At 38.5% G+C, this 27270-nt stretch overlaps 1 protein-coding gene across 1 annotated transcript in view; it reads right to left on the reverse strand.

Annotated features, from left to right (window-relative positions):
* The window catches only part of sh3bp5b (SH3-domain binding protein 5b (BTK-associated)), a 31043-nt gene extending 4427 nt beyond the window's left edge, over positions 1-26616 (reverse strand). The window contains exons 1-7 of the mRNA XM_086312169.1: positions 26244-26616; positions 25121-25183; positions 20269-20397; positions 4411-4575; positions 3972-4102; positions 898-940; positions 124-343 (exon numbers count right to left, since the gene is read on the reverse strand). Of these exons, the coding sequence (XP_086168295.1) occupies positions 124-343; positions 898-940; positions 3972-4102; positions 4411-4575; positions 20269-20397; positions 25121-25183; positions 26244-26321 (829 nt within the window). The 5' untranslated portion in view covers positions 26322-26616. The remainder of the gene's footprint in view (positions 1-123; positions 344-897; positions 941-3971; positions 4103-4410; positions 4576-20268; positions 20398-25120; positions 25184-26243) is intronic.
* Between the last annotated feature and the right edge of the window lie 654 nt (positions 26617-27270).

Genomic DNA, 27270 nt, shown 5'->3' on the forward strand with positions numbered 1-27270 from the left:
TTTGAGTCGTGCTGAAGTGTGCAGAGACATGCAGTTCAACATTTGCAGTGAGTCCACATAACCAGCATCTTTGACAGACTCATGAGATGAAGTGAAGGACAAGAAGACTGTTTTTGTACTCACTGGACACTCCGTCAGAGTCCATCTTAAAGTTGGAGATGTCGTCCCCAGAAATGCTGCTCCCCTCTGCGCCAACGCCGCGTCCCCGGGGGCCCATGGCAGAGGTACGCCGTCGCTCATGGATCTCATCGGAAATCATCTCCAGGTTCTTGAGAGCTGTCTTGTATTCGCCTTTTGCCTGAAACAGCTTGACCTGCCTCTCATCCACAGTCTTCTTCAGGTTCTGGGGGAAAAATAAACAGGAGATTTTGGGTCAGTTTGGAGTGTTTCTCTGTGCTAAGGAAGGTCTGACAATTCAGATCTTTGATGCTCAGAGGTGGAAGCTTTGTATTCTGCTGTCGACTAGAATTAGAGCTGACTACAGCTGCTGTCCTCTCCAAAGGAGAAACACACAAACATTTTAGAACCACCTCATGAAAGTTTAATATATTTAAATGCAAAAATGTAGTTTCCTCCATGTCCTGCAGAAGACAAAAATCAACATTACTGATGCAGTGTCTCATGCTAATTAGATGGCATAAAACAAAGCATGATGCACTTTCTCTCTAACAATGCTAACAGCTGCGGTTTCTAATCAAGTTTGGGAATAAACAGCTTTAATCTGATTAAACCCTCAAGCACGGGTTGATCTACATTCAATTAAAAAGAAGAAAAAGTCACTGCAGTTTCTGGTCAAGCTGTTTAACCCTGTATTAGGATCTGACAGTGTCTAAAGAAACAATAAAACAGAACAGAGGTGGTAAGTGGTTTGTAAAAGCACAACAGTGGGTCACATACCTCTAGCTGCAGATAGTACTTCGCCTTCATCTCAAAGTAGGGCCTGTGAAGGAGGAGGAGGAGCAGAGGTCAGGACAGACAGAACGTGGGGGGAAAAACAGACTAACCTAGAAAAGACCGGTACCCACATCATCACCATGGCAACCCAGCAAAGGAAAGGGAGATAAAGGGGGCTGTGATGTTGGATGAGCGAACGATGCAAAATGGATTAACACCCTGCTGAGGCAACACACGGCAAGGCTGCAGCTGATAATTCAGTTAGAAGATTCCAGCTTTAATAATCGGAGCTGGGACTTCACTGATCGAGCAACAACGAGTAGATCGTGTGACAAGAAAGACATTGTTTTAAACTCTACCAAAAAAGATTGCAGCAGCTCTTTTTGGTGCCGTTTAGGGTAAACATCAACAACAGAGCAAATATCAACCTTTATTTTTTATGCGTATGCTCATTTTGATAGGTACTCAGATTCTTGAAATAGTAAGTAAAATGATTACATAAAATATTGTCAGCATGTATTAGAGAAAAATAACTTATACTGAGTGAAAGTGCAAATGGTGGAGAACTAAATGCACAAGCCTGCCTTTGTGTTAGTAATGAGTTAAGTGGAGTATCTGTATTTGAGTTCCTCTGTAATTCTGCACCGTTCCTGCTGCGAGTTACAGTATGCACATCGTGATAAGCGGGGAAACGTTGTAGACTATTGTCTTTAATTCTGGGAATTAGCCACTGATAAAGCCCCATGCTATCTTTTGATAAACTGTGGAATGTAAAGCACCAAACACAGATCATGGATTTCATAGCCAGTATGCCCAAGAGAAACAATTACAGCAAGCAAAGTTTCAGTGTTCACGTGGGAACCAGATAATTGTTTTGGGAAACTTGACTGAATGTAAATCTGATGGTTCTGTCTTGTAAGCAAACTCTGGATCTAAAATTCAACAAGTACTTGTGTCTGTCAAGCAAAATGGATGAGAGATGGTGAGAGTTTACCCTTTTCTTCCTTCTTTGGTGGTTTTTGAGTAGTTGTTGCTGCCTATTCAGTCATAAATAGGGAGGGTGAATGGGACAAAAGGTTTATAACAGTTACAAAAACCCCCAATAAAACAGTTGTGAAACTTTTGGAATTACCAGAAATTCATCTAAACCTAAATTACAGACAAACAGAGACTAGAAAAAGTTAAGTGAAACTATGTGCTAGTGATTTCTCTAACAAATACTTCAAATCAATGTTTGAATTGCAGTGATGAGAAAGGAAGTGTGGCTTACAAAAGGTACACTTCCCTACAAAAAGTACAAAAACTGCTCTTGGTAGTAGATGGTCCTTCCTGTTCTAGATCTTTGTGCAGAAGAAGATGCCTCAAATGCAAATTCACATATTGCAGAATTGAATGAAATACAGTGAGAGAGAGAGTGGGAGTTGGAGGCTGACACAGACAAAAACAGCCTCTCTGAATGATAAGATATGAGACTTAAGGGGGAGCTTATGCAACTTTGCAATTCTTCAACTAAAGTTTTATTTGAGGTTGAAGCCTCGAAGCTCAAATGTACTTTTTCCTACACAGCAAACTAAACTCCAAAGGTGTTTGCAGCATGTTAGTATAAGCAGCAGCTCTCATCTGTGTGGTTTTAATGGTAGAGAATTTAAGTTTGTAAGGCTCATATGTATCATTGGATGAAATTAAGTAATTTTTTGAAGGTAAATAAAAACTTGTGTTTAAAAGGTTTTTTTCATTTGCAAAAACCTGAAAAGGCCTTTTTACAATTTTCTTGGATACCCTTAAGTTATGAGGTATATGTGTTATGAGGCAGTTCTAGTATATTAAGGGCAAATTACTTCTATCGATTGCATTTTTCAGTAATAGATATTTTGAATGTAACATTCACATTAAAATGTGTGGAGCTTAACTCTGTTGGATCATTTGTAATTTTTTTCCTCTTCATATTTTGAACTGAAGCTAAACAGCCATCTGCCAAACTGCAGCACTGGTTTAAAAAATAAATAAATAAATAAATAAATCTTTCCCCTTGAGAAATTATTTCGTTTTAGGGTAAAATAAGGGGGATTTCTGGCCATTCTGAGCAACATTTCAATCATTCCATATTGCCAGCTGCAACCTTTATCATGTGATACCATAGAACCCATGACTGTGCTACATTTAGCCAGACTTCCCCTTTAACACCTGACTTTTGTATTAATATTAAAAGAAACACGTTCAGTGCGGCTGGAAATGAAAGTTTCTCTACGTCACAGAGTTTCTGCATGGAAAGAAGTGTAACCTGCCAGTGATGCTTTTACAGAAAACTGAAGCAAAACAAAGCAGGTTTGAACAGCTGCGTTTGGAGGAGCAGATCTGTTGTTATTACATAATTTCCATTGTTTAATTTGAGGTTCTATATGCAAGATATTTCAACTCATCAAACACTAAAATAGCAGCTACAGTCTCGTGTTGTGGTTCTGTTTTCCACATGGCATACATGACAACTGACTGCAGAAAATCTGCCCAATATCTTGAAAGTTTTAGTTCTCTAGTGTGACCATAAGTGAGACTCTATGGTCATGACTAAAAAAAACAAAAACAGGATGCTGAACATTTGGCTCACACAGTCTGCTTTAGAATTTGTTTGTTATATGGTTTTCATATGTACTCATTTTCAGTCATATCAACTATAATAACAGGAAATTAACCAGGCATATCATTATTTTCTGCCATATTTTTCAAGTAGCCTATATTTGACAACAGCATATTAAAACTGGAAGTATGGCCACCCCTACGAAAAAATTCTGGACACGTCCCTGCATCTAATTTTTGCTCACGAATCTGTTAGGTTCATGCACAATGGGCAAAACGATAAAATGCGATAATTTTTCTTTCAACTGAAGTTAATTTGTTTGATTTGTAAATGTGTTAAAAAGCTTTGAGATCACTTATTTGACAAATAACAATTTCAGAAGCAAAAAAAAAAATGAATGTAGCAATATATTATTGCCTTTTTCACCCCAAACAGTGGCTCTAAAACTCCCCAAACAGAAGTAGATAAGTTAAGGTGCCATTAAATTCTGCTCAGCTCTTACTTTGACTTGTTGATGGTGCGTTTGAGTTTTTTCTCCAGCTGCTTCATGCGTCCAGTCGCTGCTGTGTATTTTGCTGCTGTCTCTTTATGGACCAGCTCACTTTTCGTCTTTGTGTGCTCTGCCTCCATAACCTGCAACAGCCAATCAGAATTCAGTGTCATCCAATATTTCGGTTCAGTACCTTAGAAATGGTCCACGAACCCTGTTTTTTTTCCTTCCACATTTTATGAAATATTTGCATAAATGAAAAATACAAAAAAAGATTTTGCAGGTCGCAGCGCTCCATAATCAGTGGGCATCATAACTGGTGTAGATGGACCATTAACAATAAGTTAATTTAGTTTAAGTGTTATTTTTCCTGTTGACAGAAAACTAGCAAATAAACCCAAAATAATATTCAGTTTTTGAAGAAGAGATTCCCACTTTTCCCCCTCCTCACCCGCTGGGTGGCATGGTTCAGCATCTCCTGCCAGGCGGCGTCAAACTGCCGGCTGTCCTCCTCCAGGAGCCTCTGCTCGGCCAGGGAGATGGTTTCCTTTGCTGCCTGCAGAACCTCAGTGGCTCTCTGAAAGTCCTGGGTGGCCTTCTGGGCCTCCAGCTGGGCCTGGGAGATGGAAAGATTGGATACAGTTTTTAAATTCTTGTTTTTTGGTTTCAACTGACTTTAGCAGATTTTAAGGTTTTATTGACACAGTTTTCATGTTCTCTGAGCAACTCTTACAATTACCCATGTCCTATAAATGTTTTCTTGGTGCCATAATAAACTTGTGCTTGTTGCTTCCTGAGGAAAACAATCAACATACATTGCCTCTATGGCTACAGAGCTTTACAACTGCCCTGTTGCCAGTAAGAGCTAGAAGCACCCAGGCCAGTCAAGTCAGGGGTCAAACAAGTTGATCACCTGGTGGCAATATTAACTTCATTTACAAAACACACTACATTTCTATGTGTGTTTGTTAGCAGCTTTAATTTAATAATAAACATAATATTGATTTAGAAAAATTGAGTTACGAAACTTCAGCTGTAACACAAGCACTCGTCTGTTTCAAAAAAAGTTACCAATTTGTTTTCTTCTCTTCAGCAACAGCTGTAACTACCAGGCCCTTTAGATTTTTAAGATGTGTTTTTGTTGAGTTAAAATCAACCTAATTTTAAAATAAAATAAACCTTTAGTTCTTCTGAATTTCTAAAGTATTGTAATTTCATATAAACACCAATCTATTTACACTGTTTAAAAAAAAAAAAAAAAAGAAATCTCAGACTTGTAAACACCAATTTTTTTTTTAAGAGAAAATGTGTTTGTTATCTTTTAGTTAGTTTTGCAGGGTTTGTATAAAAGTACCTTAAGGCAACTGCTGATGTAATTTGACGCTATAGAAGTAAAATTCAATTGAATGTGAGAAGTGGCAAGATGACCACTAAGCACTAAGCCCCTCCCCAGTCCCAAAAAAACCAACTTAAATACAGTCAAATGTGTCCAAGAAAGAAAAACAATGTAGAAAAAGAAGAACCCCAAAGAATACCTTCAGCCTACACCTAGCAGCAATTATTAAAAACAAGCTTTGAGGCATATCTGATGTTTTGTGCATTGCTTCATATTTTATGTGTAAAAAAATAAATAAAAAAAATAATAGTAACTAACTCCAACAACAACACAGCTCTCTGTTGCGTCGGAAACACCATTTGCGTAATCCAGGCAAAGTTGTACAGCTGAGACTACAAACTGCTGTTACAAACAAGATAAGACTGTTACCATGTTCACAGTGTGCATGAGTGTGAATCCACAATCGGTGCAACATGTGCTTCTTGTGGATAAACGCTGCAGTGGTTTGACAAGGTCTGTGTGTCACATTAAATCAGTTCATGTGACTGGTGAAGGCACACAGGAGCCGAGCTGGACACTAGACAGCACATCAGTTATCACTGTCAGCAGTAAATGTTTAGTTTTATGTTAGAAACTCAGAGCAGTGAACATCTTTACCAGTGTCCTTCAATCTGTTTCGCATCCTGCTGAGAGAATTTTTGGAAATTCTTCTGAAAATTATTCCCGATAATATAAATTTATTATCATATTTTATTATTTAAAAGGATTTCTCATCTAAAATGCAGTGAAGTGAGCACATACAAATCAGTTAGCTGACCAAACAACCAACAGATATTCAGTTTACTGTTATAGAAGACTGAGCAAAAGATAGTATCGATACATTTTAAAAATTGGAAGAAAAACGGTAAAATCAGCCGGATCATAAAAATAATACTGAGTTCATGTATTCAGAAATATCAGTCTCTACCTGTGAATAAAACTGATGTATGAACAGTCTACATAATTTTCTGTGTCAATGGACAGAAGTTTGAGACATTTTGACTCTAATCTGGTGAGGCTGAAAGCCCGTCTGTGTCCTCTGCTTTCTGCCGGTCTTATCAGCTGCTGTCAGCTCTGCCTGAACACATCAGCAGCAGCAGCATTTAACTCAGTGCTATGCAGGCCAATAAAAGCTATACAGAGAGACAATAAAGGCTCAGAGCTGCTGCAGCCTTGACACTGCAACACTCCATTTCTCTCCAGCTAGTTTATCTACACAACAGCTACATGAGGGATGCCACTGTTTGAGCAAGAGATACAGAAACATGACACACACAAGATGAATCCTTTTTAAGGGAACGCCTGAAAAGTCCACATTTCATGGATGAAATGTTGAAAGCAGACTTTCAGACACTTTTGAAGGACATACTCTTTTATCCTTGAGCCATTTGGGTACATAAAAACACTAACATAAAATACAAAATGCAGACCCCTTGGCTACAAATCTGACTATGGACGATTTTTTAATGGTAACTTTACAATGGCCTCGTTACCTTTAAAGGATTTGTCTACTGCTCCGTTGTTATTAGGGAAAGTCAAGGAGACGCCTCAAAATGATCTGTAGGGTACCAAATCCACCTTAAACCAAATAATTTCAAATCAGTGTGAAATTTCACTGTCACTCAATGCTGCACTGATATTTAAGATATATTAATAAAATAGAAAAAAAAAAAAAAAAAATACTGTGTCTGCTACTTTAGAACGCTCCAAATAAATGTCCCACCCGTCTGTCCTGAAACAAAGTCTTCGAAAATGACTAGAACACCCAGATTAGTGTTACTTTGTTAGGCTCAGAGTGTTTGACTGAACGAAGTATTAATAACGTCGTATTTAAAACTCTTTGGTTGCATTAAAACCACACCAGAAAAAGGAAGTGACAAAACCAAAGAGTACAAGTTTGCCAAAGAAGATGCACACCCATCGAGTTAGAGTGTGCACTCAGCTAATCTTCTCATATGAAAGTTCAAGCTGACAGCACTCTAATCCAGAATAAGAAGTTTCTGAATAACTGTAAGAGTGCATGGTGTGCATATGAAGTACAGTATGTAATGTGAATGTTATGAGTCACCACTGATGTGCTGCAGTACTCCCTTCATCGCTCTGAGACAGAAATAAGAAGCACTGCTTACCTTGTCATTTTTTCTTAAGTTTTGAAAGAAATGCTCAGATTATTAAGAAGAGCTCAGCATGAAGACGCAAATGTAAAACGCTGCAGAACGACAGATCCCTCAGAAAGAAAACATTCAGCTGAAAACGCTTTGCTGAATATAAGATCAGCTGTTGTTTCCACTGACCCAGTTTATATCAACTTAGTTGCTGTACAAACTTTGTTGCAAGTCTATATTTCACCCATAGGCTGTATATAAAAGACAGCTGCTGTGAAGTCACACTTTATCTTCACTTTAACAGGAACCACAATGTACAACATAAACAAAATGCTGTACTCGTAATGACTGGAAACTCGCAGCTGAGCCGTTCTTCCAACACAAGACAACTGTATCCAGAGGACACGCCCACTGCAAGCAAAAAGACACTGCAGATCAGAAAGATACGACAATCTTTTAAGTGAAAGTCTTTGGTTGCACTCAAAGAGACTGCACGTAAAATAAGCTAAATGAGCCAAGTGTTGAAGTTAAAAAGCTGTGGACAGAAATTTGTGTTTCTGTGAAACACAGTAAATATAGGTCAGTCTGAAAGTCAGTAAAGCCAGTCGCGTATACCCAAGACAATCTTTTCTTAAGACAACAATGCCTTACCGTGCTGACTGTCTTTAAACACCTGATTGTTTGCCTAGGATTATTCCACAGCCACACTTATATTTAATAATATATTTGAACATTTGTTTATTGTTTCCTTTAAATTGTCTTAATGATGAAGTTCACTGAAAAATTCCAGGAATGTGTTAGCTTTCAGAGTTTAACTCACAAACACAGCATCTGTCTTGCCTCAGCTTTCTCAGTCAAACTCTAGTCTGCAAGCACTCTGACATCACCACATGCTCACTGTAATTTCATTATCGACGGTCATCAACATGCCACGACAGCAGAGTCCAAACAGCTTCTGCCTTGTTGCTGTCATGAGGTCAGCTTTGTGTTCGAGACTGTCTGAAGACTACAGAGAGCATGAGTTACAGTTATGCCTCTTACGTTGTAGTCTCTTGTGACATCAGTATTTAAATATTCAGATGATTTACCAGTTTGTTTTTGCTCATCCAGCAGAAAGGTCCTACTTTTGCAGCCACTCTGCTTGTCATCATAAGTTGATCCTGTTGTGTGTCTAAGGATCTTTATGAAACTCAATTTGCTAATGTATGCAAATTACATCTGCATTCAAGTCTTGCATAAGGTAAAAAGAAGCAGATATCTATAAACAGATATCTTGATGTAACAGATCTCTACAATCCAAAAGCAAACGACACTATTTTGTGGAGCTTTCTGATTTTCTTTTTTCATCAGGGACAAATGAAACCTGCAGCTTTGGCTGCTGCTGGTAACAATCCAAGTAGAGAGCAAATAATGCTTGGATTTACTTCTTTAAATTGATCTGCATTTGAACAGGAAGTCAGGAACCATACACTCTTGGTAAATTTCCAGGTAGACCAGTCGGTGGGTTCCCATACTGGGAAGCATCTCAGTGGAAGATCAACTGATGACGAAAAGTTTAACACTAATAAAACACTTAAAAACAAAACAAACAAACAAACAAACAAACAAACAAATGTAAAAAGCCTGTATTTTTCTTGGCTGAGGATGGTTCTTTGAAGGGATTATGCAGTCTTGGTAATTATTCTAGGGAGAAGCCAAGACGTCTTTGGCTTTCCTCTTTGTAGGCAGGACAAAGGAAGATGCTCACTGTGGTAAAATGATTAAAAAAGGAAAATATTTACACAGAGACGATATTAGTATGCCAACATCAGCTGTCCGTCCATCTCTACCAAACAATCTCGATCTGTAGCTCATAGAAAAGACTGTTAGTAAAAAGCATCACTGTAAATATAGAATACGTCAACATTTGATTCCAGAAACATCACTGATGTTTTGTCCAGTTGCATCAACACATGTATTTCCACCATATGACACAATTAATGAGCAAATTTATGAAATCATACAGACTGTTTATTGGACCAGACTGCATCTTTCAAGCTGATGTTTGCATGCTCACTACTGCGAAACAGACAGCAGAACTGGGTTTCTGTAAATTTCACGGTCACAGTTTTTAGTTCTGAGTCAAACTTCACATTTGAGAAAAAGAATGCTAAAGTTGTCTCCCCATCTGTCACCTCCTCACCGATTATCACCTTTCAGCACCACTTTTTTTTCCTTTTCTCACGTTCCCTCACTACCACCTCCTCTGTTCTCACGTTGCCCACAAGAAACCCTTCAGGCACGTGCTCACTCCATCTCCATCTACCTCCTGCGCTCACCTCCCCATTCTGTCAGCACTACTCTCTGCTTGGTCTGCTTTAGTAAGAATTAAATCAGAAGGTCATTTTTGAAGCTGAAAAGGAACTAAAGATGCCATCTCAGTACACACCAAACTTAAAATCCAAAACTTCTCCTCATTCAGCTTCAACAGGGGATCGATAGACTCCTCTTCTCTGCAAATTGTTGTCAAAGCAAGAAATGTGTTCATGTTTTTAAATGGTTGAGTTTTCAAGAACATCTCAGACACTCAAATCCCAACAAACAACAAAACATGTGACAACACAGAAATAAAGGCCTGTTTTTCTCCCTTTATCCAAGTTTTTCTTCCCTTTGCGGTGTCAACATGTCAACTACAAGCAAGTAAAACGCCAGTGCTGTCATCACCAAGCCAGAGTTCAAAGGCAACACTCATAAGCAACCAAGAGAGAGAAGGATGAAAGAGGGAGAGGGGAGTGCTTGGAAGAAAGGCAAAAGGTGAAGCAGAAAGCGGAGAAGAGATAAAACAAAGCAAAAACAAAACACCCTCATTAATATGCATGCTCTCACTGCTGAATGCTACAAAGCCAAAAGCATGTGTGCACCTGAACCAGCAAGTTACGCCCACATGAGTACAGTTAAACATTAAAAAAAAAAAAAAAAAAAAAAAGAACATTAGAGTGTTGCTCTCACTTCTATAAAATGCATGCATTTTATAACTGACTACTCTCTGATTACTGAGATAAGAGGTTGCCTTCAACCTTTATGCAGTCTATGACAACGCTTTGACAACTGTATGACAATAAATAACCTGAAGTGTCTCATTCCTCTAATTCTGGTCTGGTAGTTTTGGTGCCTTTGGCTAGCCTTCCAGCATTTCTACCCATTTCTCTTTCTGCATCAGCCTCTTCCCCCCCCCATTGTTCTACCATTACTCCTTCCTGTCATTGCTATCCATTTGTCTCCTTCCATCTACATCCACTGAGCTCTCTCCCACCATCAGACCCTTTACCAAATCTTCAGCAATGGCTATCCTTCCTTTCTCTTCCAATCTGTCACTTCCTATAGTCAACTTAATCTCTCTTGCTAGCCACATTTAGGACTTTGTCTGCCTCTTTTTACGTCTTTCCCAACACACCATGCTTAATCCCCATCTCTCCTCACCCTGCACCTCTGCAAAAATCATCACTTATCTCTTCCTCTTTCTTCCAACCATTTGCTCTTCTACTTCATATTTTAATCACTCTTTAATCACTCCCTATGAAATGTTCAGAGATTGAAGCCTCCAGAGGGAATCCAACATGTAAGTAATGCAAGACTTCTGACAGATCTGTGATGTCATGTATGCCCCTCTGTTTGAGACAAGTGCAATTTGTTTTAACAGCTGCTTCAATTATCCAAGTCCCTTTTAAAATAAGAAAACTTGATTTACTTGTGATTACAAGGAAAATAATGAAAAAAAAAGGATGAATGCAGGATCATGAGAAATGTAATCTTACCAAGACGACCCAAGTAAAATAGATGTTAAAAAAAAGAAATGGATGGAGCCCATTTGTGTGTGAGAATCTGTAAATCAGTCAAACTCCAACAGGTGAAGAACATAGAAGGATGAGAGGACATAGAGAAAGAACAAATGTGATCATCAGTCACAGTTGTCAAAGGACAAAGTTGTATAAAATGAGCCTTTATGATAAAGACTTTACACTGACCTTCACAGCAACCCACAGAAATTGAAAGTAAGACATGCCCAGATTTCACAGTCTGTTGAAATAACACATTTGCTCATGTTTAATGTGGGTGTTTGTTTCTTTACTTGAGCAGGAATATGCCTTTTAAAAACACATTCATGAGAAACATTGTAAGAGCAACACTTGTGTACCCAGACTAATGTAGGAGGAGATCCACACAAACCACAAATCAGTTTGTTTTCCATCCAAGAAAAAAGGTTTGGGAATGCACGAGACAGAATCTGTTTTCAAAGTGACCTGATTCAGCCAGCTTTCCAGGAAATCTGATTATTTTATCTGTGCCGCTCCATCAAGCCTGGCAATTAATTTTCTCTAAAGGAGAAGCACAATCTGGGACAATGGCATCTATTAAAGATGCCGACTGAAGAGTGCAAGAATGCTGTAAACATGATATCCTTTATGTCTCTGTACGCCTGACTAACCTCAGCCATCTATCTGATGTTGCTGTTTATACCAGGAGAGGGGGAACGAACTGTGACTGGCCTAGATAAATGTGAGAGCTTTGGGGCTAAACGGATGACTTCAGCAGCAGGGAGGAAACCTAAGCCTCTGATGTCCACTTCACGGTCTGACACGTGCAATTTAACCCAGATATGAACAGGGGTAGATAGATGGCTGCTGTCGTGTGTTCAAAGGGACAAGTTTTAACCGGGGTTTGCTTTTTAGACAGATTTGTACCACCTGACAGGGCTAACAGTTAAGAGCTTTTTTTTTTTTTTTTTTTTTTTAATACAGTTAAATAAATTTAATAAGTTTCTGCAACAAAGAATGATCCGCAAAAGTTGCTATGTTGATGAAAGCATCACTTCCTGCACTTCACACGGTGACAGGATGAAAGCAAGAATAGCTTAAAATCTCTCTCTATAAAAGTGTTGTTGTTTTTTTAAACAGTGGATTTCTTTGAAATTTGAACATAATTCAGAATATAATTATATATTTGGAATCTAGCATAAAACTCCACCCTGCCTGCACTCGCTTCTACTTACCTCTCTTGTGTACTCCCTTTTGCTTTGCATGGTTGACCCCAGGTATTTAAACTCACCTAATTTCACTACCTCTACTTTCATTTTTACTGGGTTACAGGCAGAGCCCATCCTGTGCAAGAAGAGAGCCTGATGGGTAATGCATTTGTGACAAGAGTCCAATGTTGTAGGGAAGAGAGGGACTGCTCCAAGTCTATTTATGTGAGCGAAGGTAATGTTAGCAGTGCATAGTGTCATCCCTCTGTGAAAGCGTGCCCACAGAAGTAACTACAGCAGCCTAAAATGTGACTAAGGGGCTCAGTCATGAGTGAACTGTACACAGTGTTTGCTGCTTCCTCAAGTAATAACATCTCGCTAGTGTGCATTTTAGATGCCTCTCTGCATCTCTTCACTCTTCCAAATTGGCTCAGATAACAAAGCTAGTTATCAGCTACAAACAAGGCTTGAATAAGGACACTTGAGGAGTCATGTGCTGATGCTGTTAAGGTATATGTAGTCATTTATGTTGGTATTGCTATTGGCATTGCTGATGCGCCAGATGCTACTTGATGGTCAAGTCATTTATGCTAAAGGGAAGGTATTTGGGGGGGGCGGAGATATGTCAGATTTGGTATACCTACCTCTTTTACAAAAGTAGTTCATGTTCAGTTTCTCTAGTCACATTTTCCAAGTCAGTTAAAGCACTTGTAATGATTTCCTATACTTCTTCATACAATAACAGTTACAAATTACAGTCCAACGTGTACGGTAACATAAATATTAAAATAAAAGTCCGCTTCTCTTGTTTGTAATTTCTGTTCTGCATTTCTGTAGAAAGGTTAGCGAAAAGCACAGACACAAACACACCTGTTTGCTCCTATTGAGTCATTGCCAAAAGTACAAAAGGAAATCCTCCCATCTACAAAAAACTCTGTCAGAGCTGCTCAGTGACATGCTTGCAATAGTTGTTATGCAATAACATACACATGCACATACACACGCACACAGAGTCCCAGGTGGTCAAAACAAGACCAGATGGCTTTGACCTTGCAGCAGCTTCCTCTGCTGCCCCAACCCCTCTCCCAGAAAACCCAAATCCCTCTCTTTCAATCCACCCATCCATAAATTTGACTTCATCTCTCATCACCATCCCGTGTGCGCCTGCATTGCTTGCCAAAAGCAATTCACACCAGTGAGGCAGAGAGGGAGGATGATAAAAAGAGAAAAGGGAAGGAAAGAAGATAAGTTGACAAGAAATGTGGGGACATCTATGAGTCACTACCCTAAACTTTTTTTCTCTTGTTTCAAATTACATAACATTATAACCACTGCTATCAGAGATTATGTTTGTCAAGAGATTTCCATGAAGCTTCCTGAAGCCAGTTATATGGTATTACATAGTGTCATATTAAACATGACAACTTAACTACTATCCTTAAGAAAAAACTATAACAGGAGCAGCTCTCCTAATCCTAACGCCTCTAGACACAGACTCTAGCAAGTAATAATCCAAAGAAAATAAATGTCAGAAAGCTATGCAGCACGAATGAAACGACATCCTCTTAAGTTCCCATCAACACATTTCTAGTATGCCCTGTTTCACAAAGACTGCCTTGTTGTGTCCCTCTGATGTGACTTGACGTTTAATCAATGAGGTGAGGAAATAATTAGCATATCAATGCATCTGTGTACATCACACATAACATTTTAATTTCAGCAAAATACATTCTGCAGGATCCCCTACTGCCTCACCTCAACCTTGAAGCATTTGATAAGCGGCTGCAAACCCTTCAGTATCAACCCTCCACAGTCTTTCACAGAGCCCCATCCAGCTAATGGGACTGGAAGACATGTTGGACAGGTTTTGTTGCTCACCACTGAGACAGTCAAAACAAATCACATCCATTAAGCAAAGCGTGAACTTTCTTGCTGACTACCTCTCCTTCTTTGTGCTCGCCTTCCTCCAAACAATCTCAGTACTTCTCTTTCAACTGGGTTAGATTTTCCACTCCAAGTCTAGCACAGCATCCTCTCAACAGCCAGCAATGTGCTTGTTAAGTCCTGACATCTGTTCAAACCGAGACGATCTGTATGAGATTCCCACAGCACCAGTAAACACCCTAATACATTACAATATTAGAATAACGCCCAAGACAATCTAGACGATCCCCTGTGGGCAAAAACTTGACGACATGGTCGTGGTTTATATAATCATAGTAATGCATCACAACGTGTGCTTCATATTGCCCAGTTATTAGGGAATAAATCCAGACCTGTGATATTTTGTCAGATTTTCACCTCTGGATTTGCTCCCATTATTCACCTGCCGACTGGATGCAGACTCGTCTTGAATCAGTGCATCAGTCACATCACAAGAAAGCATCCTTTTATCTGCAAATTTACTCCTCTCTTCCTTCATCCCTTATCTAAATCCTGTACATTCCCATCTTATTCTCAAACTGCCTTCCTGTCTTTCAGATTTACAGTCAAAGTACTGCTCCTTTCTCTACAACCAAGATCAGCAGACCTGCAAACACACAGTGTGGTGCAGCAGGCTGAGTGGGCTGCTGGTTTCAATCAGAATCTGCAGTTGCCACACTGATGAGGAGAAACTGAGTCATCCACTTTAACGCTCCGTCATAACACAGAGAGAGCCATTGCTGCTCTTCACCCCCATTAATAGACAAAATAACCAGCAAGGACAAGTGGTTTGGCTTCAAAATGAAATATCCACAATTGAAAAGGGGATTGTCAAAGAATAATGAAAAAAAAGCACTTTAAGCCTTCAAATGCCTGTGTTCAAGAAACACCAAAGACATCCCGTTCACATGCTGTATTAGCAGTATGATGTGAGATATTTGCATATGCTCACTTCAATCTCCTGCTGAGTCTTGAGAGGTGACGTGGAATATATAGCAGGCCCAATGCATATTTCATTATGTTTAAAACACACACAAGTCCAACTTCATACGTCAGCCTTACTCCATCCCACCAGTCAGCACTTAAAAACCTGCGTCTTTGAACGGATGTGAGCTTGACCCATCACTTTGCAAACTTTTTAGCCTTGTCGCCATGACCCACTTCTCAGATTAGCATTGAAGTCACGAGTACGGACATCTACTTTTCTTCCCCCCCCCGCCCCTTTCTTTCTGGACCACCTGACAAACCTTTCCCAGTGAGATCAAGAGGAAAACAAGGACCTAAATGTTATTTAAGTTAACATCTGGATACACTGTTCTCTAACAGGAAGGTCAGAAGTATGATTCATACAATATTTACCTTCTCTGCCACAAGTTTTCTTGAAGGAAAGAGTTCTGCTTGATTCAAATTGGATCGATTGTAAAAGTACATATAACAGCAACATTGCAGCCTGCAATCAGAATAACTAAAGTAAAGTAATAAGATGCTGTCTTAGTGCACACGCATTCTTAACATTAAGAGTTGATCAAATTTGCTGATGTGTGTGTGTGTGTGTGTGTGTGTGTGTGTGTGTGTGTGTGTGTGTGTGTGTGTGTGTGTGTGTGTGTGTGCGTGCGGTTTGATGGAGAGAGAGACAAGTATTTTGTGAACAGCAAAACAAAGCAGTAAGTCAGGACAAATGTTGTGTACACACTGATGACGGAGAAAGGGCAAACCTGAAATAACATGAAGAAATCGTATAACAGAAGACAGCCGAAAGCAGAGAGAGTGTGAGATGGAAAATGAGAAGGGCCAAGGAAAACGATCAGGTGTACAAAGGAAATATTAAGTAGAAATACAACATGACAATAAAAGGAAAGGAAATGTGCCCAGAGGGGTGAAGACTAGAAAAGTAAAAAAAAAAAAAAAAAGAAAAAAAGAAAGAAAAAATCCCCTGAAAGGACGAATTCAAAAAATGCGGAAAGGACAGCAATACAGGAAGTAAAAGTGATGCATTTGTTATGCAATAAACAAGAAAAGGTGTAATGAAGGAAGAAGAAAAGAAAGAATTACAAAAGAAAGAAAGCAATGAAACAACTAAAGAAACAAGGCTGTGTATCGAAGCTCCCTCCCAAACTGATAAGCAGGATGTGTTGAAAACACCAATTACATCATTAAACCTCTGCTGAGCAGAAGCCAAACATCACACTCTGCTGTACTGAGAAGTGGGCATAGTTTGAGCGATGGAAGGCTACGCGAGGACAGTGACAATGAGTCCCAGCATGTTTCTTTTATTTGAGATATTTTTAGTTGGCAAGTGATTAAAGTAAATGACATCAAGGGAATGGTGCAAGAGTTTTGCCCAACTGTGTCAGAACCCATTTGCATGATTCGACAGCTTCATTAGAGAGGTTAGATACCCTCAAAACAAAAAAAGAGAAAAAAAAAAAAAAAAAAAAGTGTTCTCAGCTTCGAATAAGCAGCTGCTTTTAAAAGGCTTCAGCAGCTTTTTTCCCCTCACCATCTATTCAGAAAATAAATCTATGATCACAGTCTATACTGGAAAGTACTTATAATGTCGACATTTAGACCACAGGAAGCTGACGGATTGTACAGTCTTGTAAAGGCCTCAATGATTTCAAGGGTGAGTGGCACTTTATGAGAGACTTACTATGAACAGAAAGCCAAGATGAACAGACTTGTTGGGAAATTTAAGGGTTTTTGTTTATTACCCCCAGTCACAGTCAGCTCAACAGGATGTTCTGTTCATTAAATCAGATAAAACAACCCGCTATTTAGTGGAAGTATGAAATGCATTCACAGTCTTACCTGAATAAAATGGGCAATTGCATGTACACACACACACACACACACACACACACACACACACACACACACACACACACACACACACACACACACACACACACACACACACACACACTAAAGATTTATCATAAGCCTGACAAACACCCAAAGTTATGTGCCAAAAATCTTATCCAAAGCTTTCCTTCACAGAATCACTGCAGGCAAAGCTTTACCTTTATATGCTCAGGTGCAGACAAGTGCAATTAATTATTGCAAGTAAGAAACTCTACTGCAGTCACGAGACAGAGCACAACAAACAAAGAGAAAGGCAGGGTACAAGGGTGGAACAGAATGTGACATGTGATGAAAAGGCCTAAGAGCAAAACCAGAACTGGCTTACTGAAAGAGCAAAATGTTTATCCTCTACTGTTGATACGAAACATAACAACAACTAAGCATGTCCTGGGAGGCACTTGCAGAGCAAGCACACTTTGCTACAACAGACAGAAAACGTTTATGGCAGTGGATTCAGCTACACTGGGCTTAGACAAGCTGGCTGGGATTTCAAAGTCACCGTTTTCTAACATCAGAACTACTGAGAAAACCTGGATTGTTGAGATAAATTAGCATTTCAAGCCCCCCTTGAATAACATGTTCCAAACACAAACACATTTAGAGAAGCGTGAGCACAGTGAGTAAATAAAAAATGCAAACAATCAAATAACAGCAACTTTACACTGCTTTGCTGTCACCCACGTCACATGTAGGCTGCTGTGACATAGTCACACTGTTCAATTAAATTAAGTTGGCAAGCGAAAATCAGATAATTAAAGCCATTTAGAAGAAGGACATTAATGTCATGACTTAATAGAGAGAAAATTGGAAAACAGTAAAGTGCAAATTGCTTTAACCTAAGTAGGAAGCATTTATGGCCAATCTCTTTCTTCTACATGTGCATGCTACATGGGGGAAGAAACAAAACAACAAAACAAAAAACAACAACAAAAACACACTCCAGTTATACAGCCTTGTGCCACCACTAAATAAAATTTGGGTGACCCACTACCTTAATGAGGACAGCAGTCCAGATCAGTCACTTTGAAACATGTTTTCCTCAGAACAGAAGGGAAGATGCTTCACAAAGTAAAGGCTACTTTTCTTTCTTTAAGTTAGAGGACAGTTTCTCTCACCAAGCATACCACAACTGGGTCATCTTTAGCAAGTCACGAGCCAAACTAAAAGCCCCTCACAAACTTGAACCGATTATTTTTGTCAGGCCAGTATCGAGTTATCATCGGCTGGCTGACCAAGCAGAAAGAGTGGTGTGGTCTCGCTGAGTGTATTTGTACACAACTTCTCCGATAGTCTCTCTTACAGCGTAATAAAGGAGGAAGAGTGGATAAAAATTGAAATATTTTTTTCCCTCTAGAGGAAAGTACAAACCTCGCCTCACTCATGATCTTCTGCATTTCAAATTGTCTTCCCTGTCACTTTTCATTCTTGAATAACCATCTAACCGGCCTCAGCTTTTTAAAATTCTACTCTCAACACATGACCTTTCTAGGGACACAAGAAAAGCAGTCATTGTGAATATAGCCTTTTGATAACCGTTCTTTTGCTCATGCACAGTTAAAAAGTGAAAGTAAACAAGCAGAGAAGACCAAAGTAAAACTGTGCTAGCAGGTGAGTGGACAGGTAAAAGGGAACTAGAACGATCACGTGCGGGGGAAGTCTCATCTCAGTTCCCCCAAGGACCAAAATTGGCAAGACTGCCAGAGGTGCCACTTCTGTACAAATACCTGACATATTTATTTCACACTTTACTTTTGTGTTTGTGCATTTATTCTTAATAGCAACATGCAGTTTTTCCTTGCAAAAAAGGTTTGAAATGAGTAACTGACAGAGGAACCTTGGTACCCTAGATTGCATTAATGTTAACAAGAAACTGCAAGCCATTTCTACGGAATATTTCACATCATTGACCTAATCCGCAGTATATTTGACTCTTTGCAGCACATCTGGATGTTACTAAATTCTAGGAATTGATATTTTTTGCTACAAACTTTTCCATATGACCTTTGTCACAATAGTAGCAGAAATGCTCTCAGAGAACCTAGTTTAAGGTCATAATGCTAAAAAATGGGAAGTCCAGCTACAGTGTCACTTTACAGAAGCTCTTTCAAAATTGCCAAAATTTCACCACACTGTGAAAAGTTAACCTTCAAACACATATCTACAGATATGTGAACAGATAAATACTGACAGCATGACAGTAAGACCTGTGTCTTAAGTAGAATCCTATAAAACTGCACAATAAAGTCTTTTGAGTCTCACTGCTGCCTAAATGTGCACTTACAGCTGTATGGGCTCTTATCAAGATGTGTAGGTGGCTTCTTCCCCTTTATTTACACATACACACATTTTACCGAGGCTCAGCTAAAAGGGGAACTGAGAATGTAGTCTGAAATTAGTCTGCATGTCACACTCGCCTCCCTTTTTATCTCTTTAAACACATTAAAACAAAGACCAGAAAGCTACACAAAGGAATGCAATTACCAGGTGTCACTTTAAGAGTACTGAAGATGAAACCATTAAAGAAGGTAGGAGAGGATAGGGGGAAAAAAAAGATAAATACTGGTGCACACAATCAGGCTTGAACACCAGTAGACAATGGAACAATGTTTTTCACTCTGACTTACTCGGTGCTTATTTCAAATCCAAACTAATTAAAAACTTTCTGAGGCCTGACCAGGTCTTTCTATTTTATACATCAATGGTTGCTGATAGGAAACTTGCTGAGATTGAACCTGCTTTTCAAAGCAAATGTATAGCAAGAGACATGCCCCCCAAAAGAAAAAGCAACCAGCAGGTCATGCATAACTAAACATTCTGTATATGTGTACGTCTGTATAGACTAGCTGTGTAAAAGCCAGGAAGGGAAGAAATCACACTGCTAAAACCTAATAGCCTTGCAATTGGCTTTGAACCAAGTCGATACCCAAGGCTTGCTATAACCACACCTAAGGCTTGACTTGAACTCAACTGATTAGTTTGAGTTGCCCAACTGTGCTTAAAGACAGTTTTGAATGTTTACTCCATCTTCCATTGCTCACTGACCTGTCGGGCCAGTCTGCGAGCCTCCCAATAAGGTTTGGACTCCTCTATTGCCTTGCCGATCTTCTTCATCAGTTCATCCAGCTTCACTGTGGCCTCCACCAGAACTGAGCGGAACTTTTGTCTTGCATCCTGATCAAAAGAAAAAAAAAAAAAAAACTTTAGCAATTTAAGTCAAAACAAACTAGGAACAGGAGGTTGCAAAAAAATGACAAATACAACTCTAGTGCTTCTTTAGAAGCAAAAAATAAATCAATCAATCAATCTTGTGCTTACTCACTGTCAAAAAAGGATAAAATCGTATACCATTTGAAGACTCCCCTACTTACCTAAATATTCCTCTTGTCAAGTAAATCAGTCATCTTAAAAACGTCAAAATGCGTGCGTTTGTTTTTTAATATTGTATTTTAAAAGGAAAAAAAAAAAAAACGTTCAAAACGGGCCTTTGGTGAACAACCCCATGTTCTAGTGATTGATCATCCTTCAAGCAAGGCAATTAGTCTATGTTATAGATGTTTATGCATATTCCTGTTATTTCTGGCAATTTAATTTGTGGCGAATTTCCTTTGGGGAGAAAGTAGAAGCCTCAGCATTAGTAATTACACATGCTGCTATCCATCTTTATTTGTCATATCCTTCTAAAGGATGGTGTAGCTCTTAACTCCTGACCTTTATTAACCTCACAGTTTATGAAGTTGCTGTTTAAGGAAATTAAACTTGCCCTGTTGTTACCTCTCTTGTAACTCACTGCCAAGCCATTAAAGCACCTTGAAAACCCAAGAATTTCAAGAGAACAACAAACAAAAAAGGGCATTTGAAAAATGCAAAGCAAACACTGACTATCAAGCATTAAACATAATTTAATCTGGATAACGTGTTCAGACCATGTCCCAGATAGAGCTGATATATTTTTCTTGAAACTGAAAAACAAACTAAAGCCAGTCTGATGAACACAGTCCATGAAAATCTAGTCTGATACACTTTTCTAACTGAAAAGAAGTGACCTTTCTGTTTAGTGTTAGAGAGCCTTGTTTGTCCACTATACAAACAAGGGGAACTTCTCAGACATTTATCTCTATAGTTTCATCACAGTCATCTAATTTGCATGAGAGACAAACCTTCAAAGCACAACAGCAAATAAAAAAAATCAATAAAAAAAAATCCAGGAAGTAAAAACAAAAACATTCAGTAAACAAACTACAGCAAAGCAACTGTTCAAATCCTCATAACTTTAAATACTTCCTTGTTTTCAAACCAAACAGAATCACATCCATGATAAATTCTTTTATATGACACTTGTGTTAAATTCAGGCTCTGGTGTCATTTATTTAAAGTAGACATACTGAAAATAAACAAGATGTTATTGTTCGCTTATATACTGTGCATAACAGAAAAGTGGTAAGTAATTTAATATATATATATATATATATATATATATATATATATATATATATATATATATATATATATATATATATATATATATATATATATATATATATATATATATATATATATATATATATATATATATATATATATATATATATATATATACACACATATATATACACACACACACACACATTTAAGGTTGAAGAACAAAAAGCTAGTCAGCATTCAGAGTGCACAATGCTTGTTTAGCACTCCACACTTTTTAGAAAATTCCATGGAAATTGGATGTGGCTAAAAGACAGATGCTCTCACCAAATATCATTTTGGTGCGACAGTTCTTGTTTTGTTGTGCGCTGAACTTTTATGTGGTCAATAACAGTACATAAGATTTACTAAAAGTTATGATCAACTTTAGATTTCTTTTAACACCTACGAGTTTATATTTTCTGGTATTAGAGGTCCCTAGAAGGTAATTCTCAATATGCTTTTCAGTATTGAGGAAAGTGTATTGAGTGTACTGGTTCGACAAGGATGCAATCTCTCATGTTAGATTACTCACAAGCCAAGGTTGTGAGGGTCTATTTTGAAGCAGGCTGAGGTGTCAGATCTGCACAGGAAGCAGAAAACCAACACTAAGTGCAGTTTGCTTTCACTCATGTCCGAACCTAAAGTTGACTTTGACTGTATTCTGCTTTCCAGGCTTACTGACAGTCAGTCCTCACTTTTCCCCTGTAGTTTGAATCTTAGCCCATGGCTGTTGTGTCAAACTAGTTTTTACTCCTTGTCCAGTCTTCTCTTCCACACCGCCACTTTTAAAAATGCCCTTCTACTCCACCTGCCACTGATCTTCTAATCACTCAACACTGCCCACTTCTTCCACATCAACTGACAGCGACTGGTGCATTGATAGTGTATTGAGAAAACTCTTGTTGCTCAATCGATGGGGTCACTTTGGCTTAAACTAAAATGCCTGAACATCAATAAACTGTCAAGAAATTATTCAGACATAAGCATTCCCCAGAAGATGAATCATCGTGACTTTCATAACCCCTCTGCCCTTTCACTTAATTACTTCACAGGATTAACATTTTTAAAGATTTTCCAGAAGAGTTGAAAAAGTTTTCTCTAACCAACAACATTCAAAAACTTACTGAAAGCTTTTTAACTGAGATAGAAGAATCAGTGATTCTTTATCCTTAAAGAAATAAATTTAACTTAAGACAAATTCAGGATTATCTGAATTATTTTTAAATTCTGTTAATCAAGTTGTCAGCAATTAAACTATGCCAGAAATATTAAAGAGTGATACAGCATATGGTATATATATATATGTTTTAACTCTGACCCCCAGAACATGAGAGGATAAAGTACTGACTTTTAAGTTTGAGGTAAAAAAAATAAAAAAAATCAACAGTCTCTTTTTGTCCTTGTGTCAGATTTTGTCAGATGTGGCTTACAAAACCCTCAGCAGTCATTGTTTCATTTCCAACTAATGTGTTACTTAGTCAACATGAGATCATTTCTGTGGAAACAGCTCCCAGTTTGGATTCAGAAGACAGAAACCCTTTTTACTTTTAAAGTTAGACTTTCCTTTCTAATAATGATTAGAAAGTCAGGTGACCCTGATCCAGCTGCTCAGACTGCTGGGGGATTTTCTGTGACACACTAAACTTTTCTTCTCCATTCATCTCTTTTCCCTCCTCTGATGTTCCCTGATGTTTACATGAGGCATGTCATTAAATTGTGTCTTTCTCCCATAAGCTGTGTTTTGCTGTCTCCCTATGCTCTCCGTTTTCTCTTCTTTCCCCTAACAACCAACTGGTCAGGACATATGGCTGCCCATGTCTGAGTCTTGTTCTGTTAAAGGTTTCTTCCTATTAAAAGGGAGTTTTCCCTTACCACTGTCACCTAGAGCTTGCTCATAGGAGATCATCTGATGTTGGGGTTTTCTCTAATACTGTAGGGTCTTTACCTTACAGTATAAAGCACCCTGAAGTGACTATTAATGTGATTTAGAGCCATCTAAATAAAACAGAATTGTCTTGAATTCAAAATGTCCAAGAAGTACTTATTTTCAGCTTTTATTGGAAGGAACTTTTTTTTTTACTGATGCTGATGCAGACTGAGGTGCAGAGTGTCTGTCCTCTCTCTCAGGGCTCGGATGCTGACACTGTGACGCACTTCAGCTTCAATACATTCATGCTTAAGGCGGTGTGTCAGCAACTTGTGGTTATCTGCTAAATTAAATATCATTTGCGTCACTGCTGTGAAGATACATTTTCTGTTTCACAACACTGGGATCGGTACTACTCCAACCTCTTTATTTTACTCATCAGCAGCATCAACGTTTCAAATCAAAAGCCTCTTTAGGCAAAACAAAAGCAGTATGATACCACACTGCTTAGTGTAGCAATAACAGAAACCTTTATTCAAATAAGAAGACAGTGTCCCCGCTGCTGACATAAACAAAAGAATGGATTTCTTTGGGAAGTTCTGAAGCTGAGTGTGCACAGCTGGGGTGAATGGATAATTTAAGTTTTGCATTATTGTTGCTTATATTTACCAGTGGAGCATCATAGGCTGCATTGATGTGCAAAAGATGTTCTTGTCTTATTTGAGCACCTATATTCTGTGCTGCAAAATAAATAAATAAATAAATAAATAAAAAAAATACAGACCTTGTGTTTAAAAGAAACCCTGAGAAGATGCAAAGTCACGGACTCCTGTTCAGCTTAACCTCTGAGTGCCCCGATTAACCCCATGTAGAACTGTCAACTTGTGCAGTGCAACACAGATTTGGACTTTCAGCCCCATAAAAATGCACACAATGTTGCTGAACTATATAAATGCAAGCCATCAGCTGCTTCTGTGCTTTAATGGGATCAAAGATCAGTTCACCAAGTTTAATGGTTTTTGACGGCCCAAGTGAGAGTCGTGTCTCTGCAGCACATTCTTTCTGTTTTGGTCATCACGGGCTTATAGCTCCACAACAGTCAAACTGTTTTATATAGAGGTGGTTTGCCAAGACTTTGAAGCTCACATGCTTGATCTTGGTAAATTGATTTGGATACAGCTGTCAGCAAAATGTTTTTAAGGCTTAAATGAGTTTATTGTAATATAACACACCAAGTCAGTGTCTCACACAAAAAAGTAACAAGTTAGTTTGTAGGCAGAAACCTGCTGACATGGAATAAAATCTGAACTTTATATGAAATTTGGCCTTCAAAAAGGAAAGGTCCAACTGTATCTATATTCTGAAGCCTTCAAAACAACACTTGATCTCTTTGAGCGATGACTTTAAGAGCAGATGAAGTAGATGTTAAGTATTAATTACTGACGGGGGTCATATAAGCATGATTATTTGCTTGATCAGTCAAAAGCTAACATAACTCCACTACGCTGAAAGGAAAAACACAAACACATTCAATGCACATAACACTGTGTGTACCAAATAACTGACCTCAAGCTCCGTCTCACATCTGTTGATGTCGACAGTGGACTGGTTGAGTTTCTCCAGCTCCCCCTGGAAGAGAGATGAGGACAAAGTGATGAAGCAAAAAGGAGGAGGAGATAATAATGTAACACAACACCTAAAACTATGGGAGAGAAAAACTAGCAACATCTGGAAAGAATTATGTGAACATGGGGAAGAAGGGAATGTAAACTATGGCTTTTAAAATGTTAATGTGCTTTAAAAAAAAAAATAATAATTATAATAAATCCACTGGAACTGTGAATTGTACATTACACTAAATATATTTTCCCTCATAAAAGGTGCAGAAAAGAGTGCAGTATGTTAAACTGTCAATGGTCCACTGATATCAAATATCTTCCTCAAATTCAAATTCTGATTCCAGAAATTTGAGTATTTGGAGATACAAATTAAGAAATCTGTATTCCTCGCAGGACCCAAAGAAAAACCACTGTAAAGAAAATGCTAACTATAGCCCCTACAGGAGGCAACATGAATAACTTTTTCGTGCTGGTGTTTGCATGTTATCCTGTGAAATGATCTTGGACAAATAAACAAACCCAAATACTACTATTCATCGATTCAAACAGGAGTGTCATATAGTTATTACCAGACATCTCTGGGTTCTTTGGTAAATTGCATTTTTTAGAAAGCTTGGACTGACCAAGTAAACATTTATTTAATCATTATTCATTACATTTTTTTAGGTTTACTTTTTCCTAGACTAGGAAAACAACTTATTAAATGACTTTTAAAGCCTGATATTAAAATACCAAAGTACATTTTTACTCATATTACTGGCTTCTACCATTTAAATTTTGACTTGCCAGTAAATTAACTGGACTAGCTTTTTGAACATAATACTTTCATCCAGTATTAGTGGAGCTACAACAATCTGCACACAACCAACACAGAAGACAATACTAACAGTGTTACCTTGTATTTACAAAAAAAATTAAATTACTAAGAAAATCCAGGGGCTGAATCATGCTAGGACTTCGCTGTTAGCTGCTACAGCGGTTTGGAGACAGACATACTGCTGTCTGGAAAACAACGAACCCTAACCGATTAATAAAACACGCTTAATGCTTTAAAAGTAAAGGTTAATCACCTGGATTCTGGGGTCCACCTCCTCGTCTTCATAATCAGCCTCGTCGTCGGACCTGTGCTCCTTCTCTAAATGGTCCATATCGGAGCTGAAGAAGAGACACCACAGCCAAACAAAGACAGAGCTCACTACAAGCGGAGACACCGCAGACTCATCTGTCTCTCGCAGCCGGTCACCAAGAGCTGGACTCGCCGCCCTTACTTCAAACCGCTGACTTAAAAAAATCGGTTTTAAAAGCTCGGCTTTTCGAGGAGGAACATCTCGGGTGGTATCAGCCCGGTCGAGCAGTAGCGTCTTTCCCCGTTCAGCAGTGCCTGCACACGGAGACCGCTGCTGACTGACCCGAGAGCTGACACAAACGGGAACGCCCCCTCCGAGTATGGGAGGGGCCATACAGCGGTGAAACGTGATGGCTTTTAAACGCTCAGAACGCTTATGAATATATATTTATTTAAAACAAAAAGCAAATCTCAGTTAAATTAAATGCTCTTTCTATATTCCCATATACAAACATGTTAGAAAATAAGAAAATGCGAAGAAACACTTGCTATGACTTCAAAACATGTGCTGTGTTAAGGAGATAACAACTGAAGCTTAATATGGGCCTAGCCGTACGTTCATGTAACTAGTTTGTACCACCAAGTGGTTCAGTTAGTTAGTGTGGCCATTATTTATCCAGGTAAAGGTAAAATAGTAACAACAACAATAATAATAATATCTTTATTGTCATTACACATCAAAATCATCATTAAATCAAAATTGGATGCAAAGTGAAAAGGCCTGATAAAGGCTTAAATGTCTAAACAGTGTACATGCATGTATGTATACCACACATTAGAGACATTTAACATTCTATGGGCATACTAGCACAGTTCATTCTTTTAACAAAAAAAAGCATCTTTTGGATGAAAGATATTTTTAAAACCTGAAAACCTGAAACGTGTGCCTAAGGGCAACAGTTCAAACAGAGAGTGTCCAGGGTAGGATGGATCTTTTAGAATCCATCCTACCCTGGACTTGCAAGGCTTTT

This window comes from Aulonocara sp. 'chitande type north' Nkhata Bay, linkage group LG11 (assembly GCF_057382095.1).
Source record: "Aulonocara sp. 'chitande type north' Nkhata Bay isolate Kocher_YH1m ecotype deep benthic linkage group LG11, A_spYH_male_GT1.1, whole genome shotgun sequence".
Classification (NCBI taxonomy): Eukaryota; Metazoa; Chordata; class Actinopteri; order Cichliformes; family Cichlidae; genus Aulonocara; species Aulonocara sp. 'chitande type north' Nkhata Bay.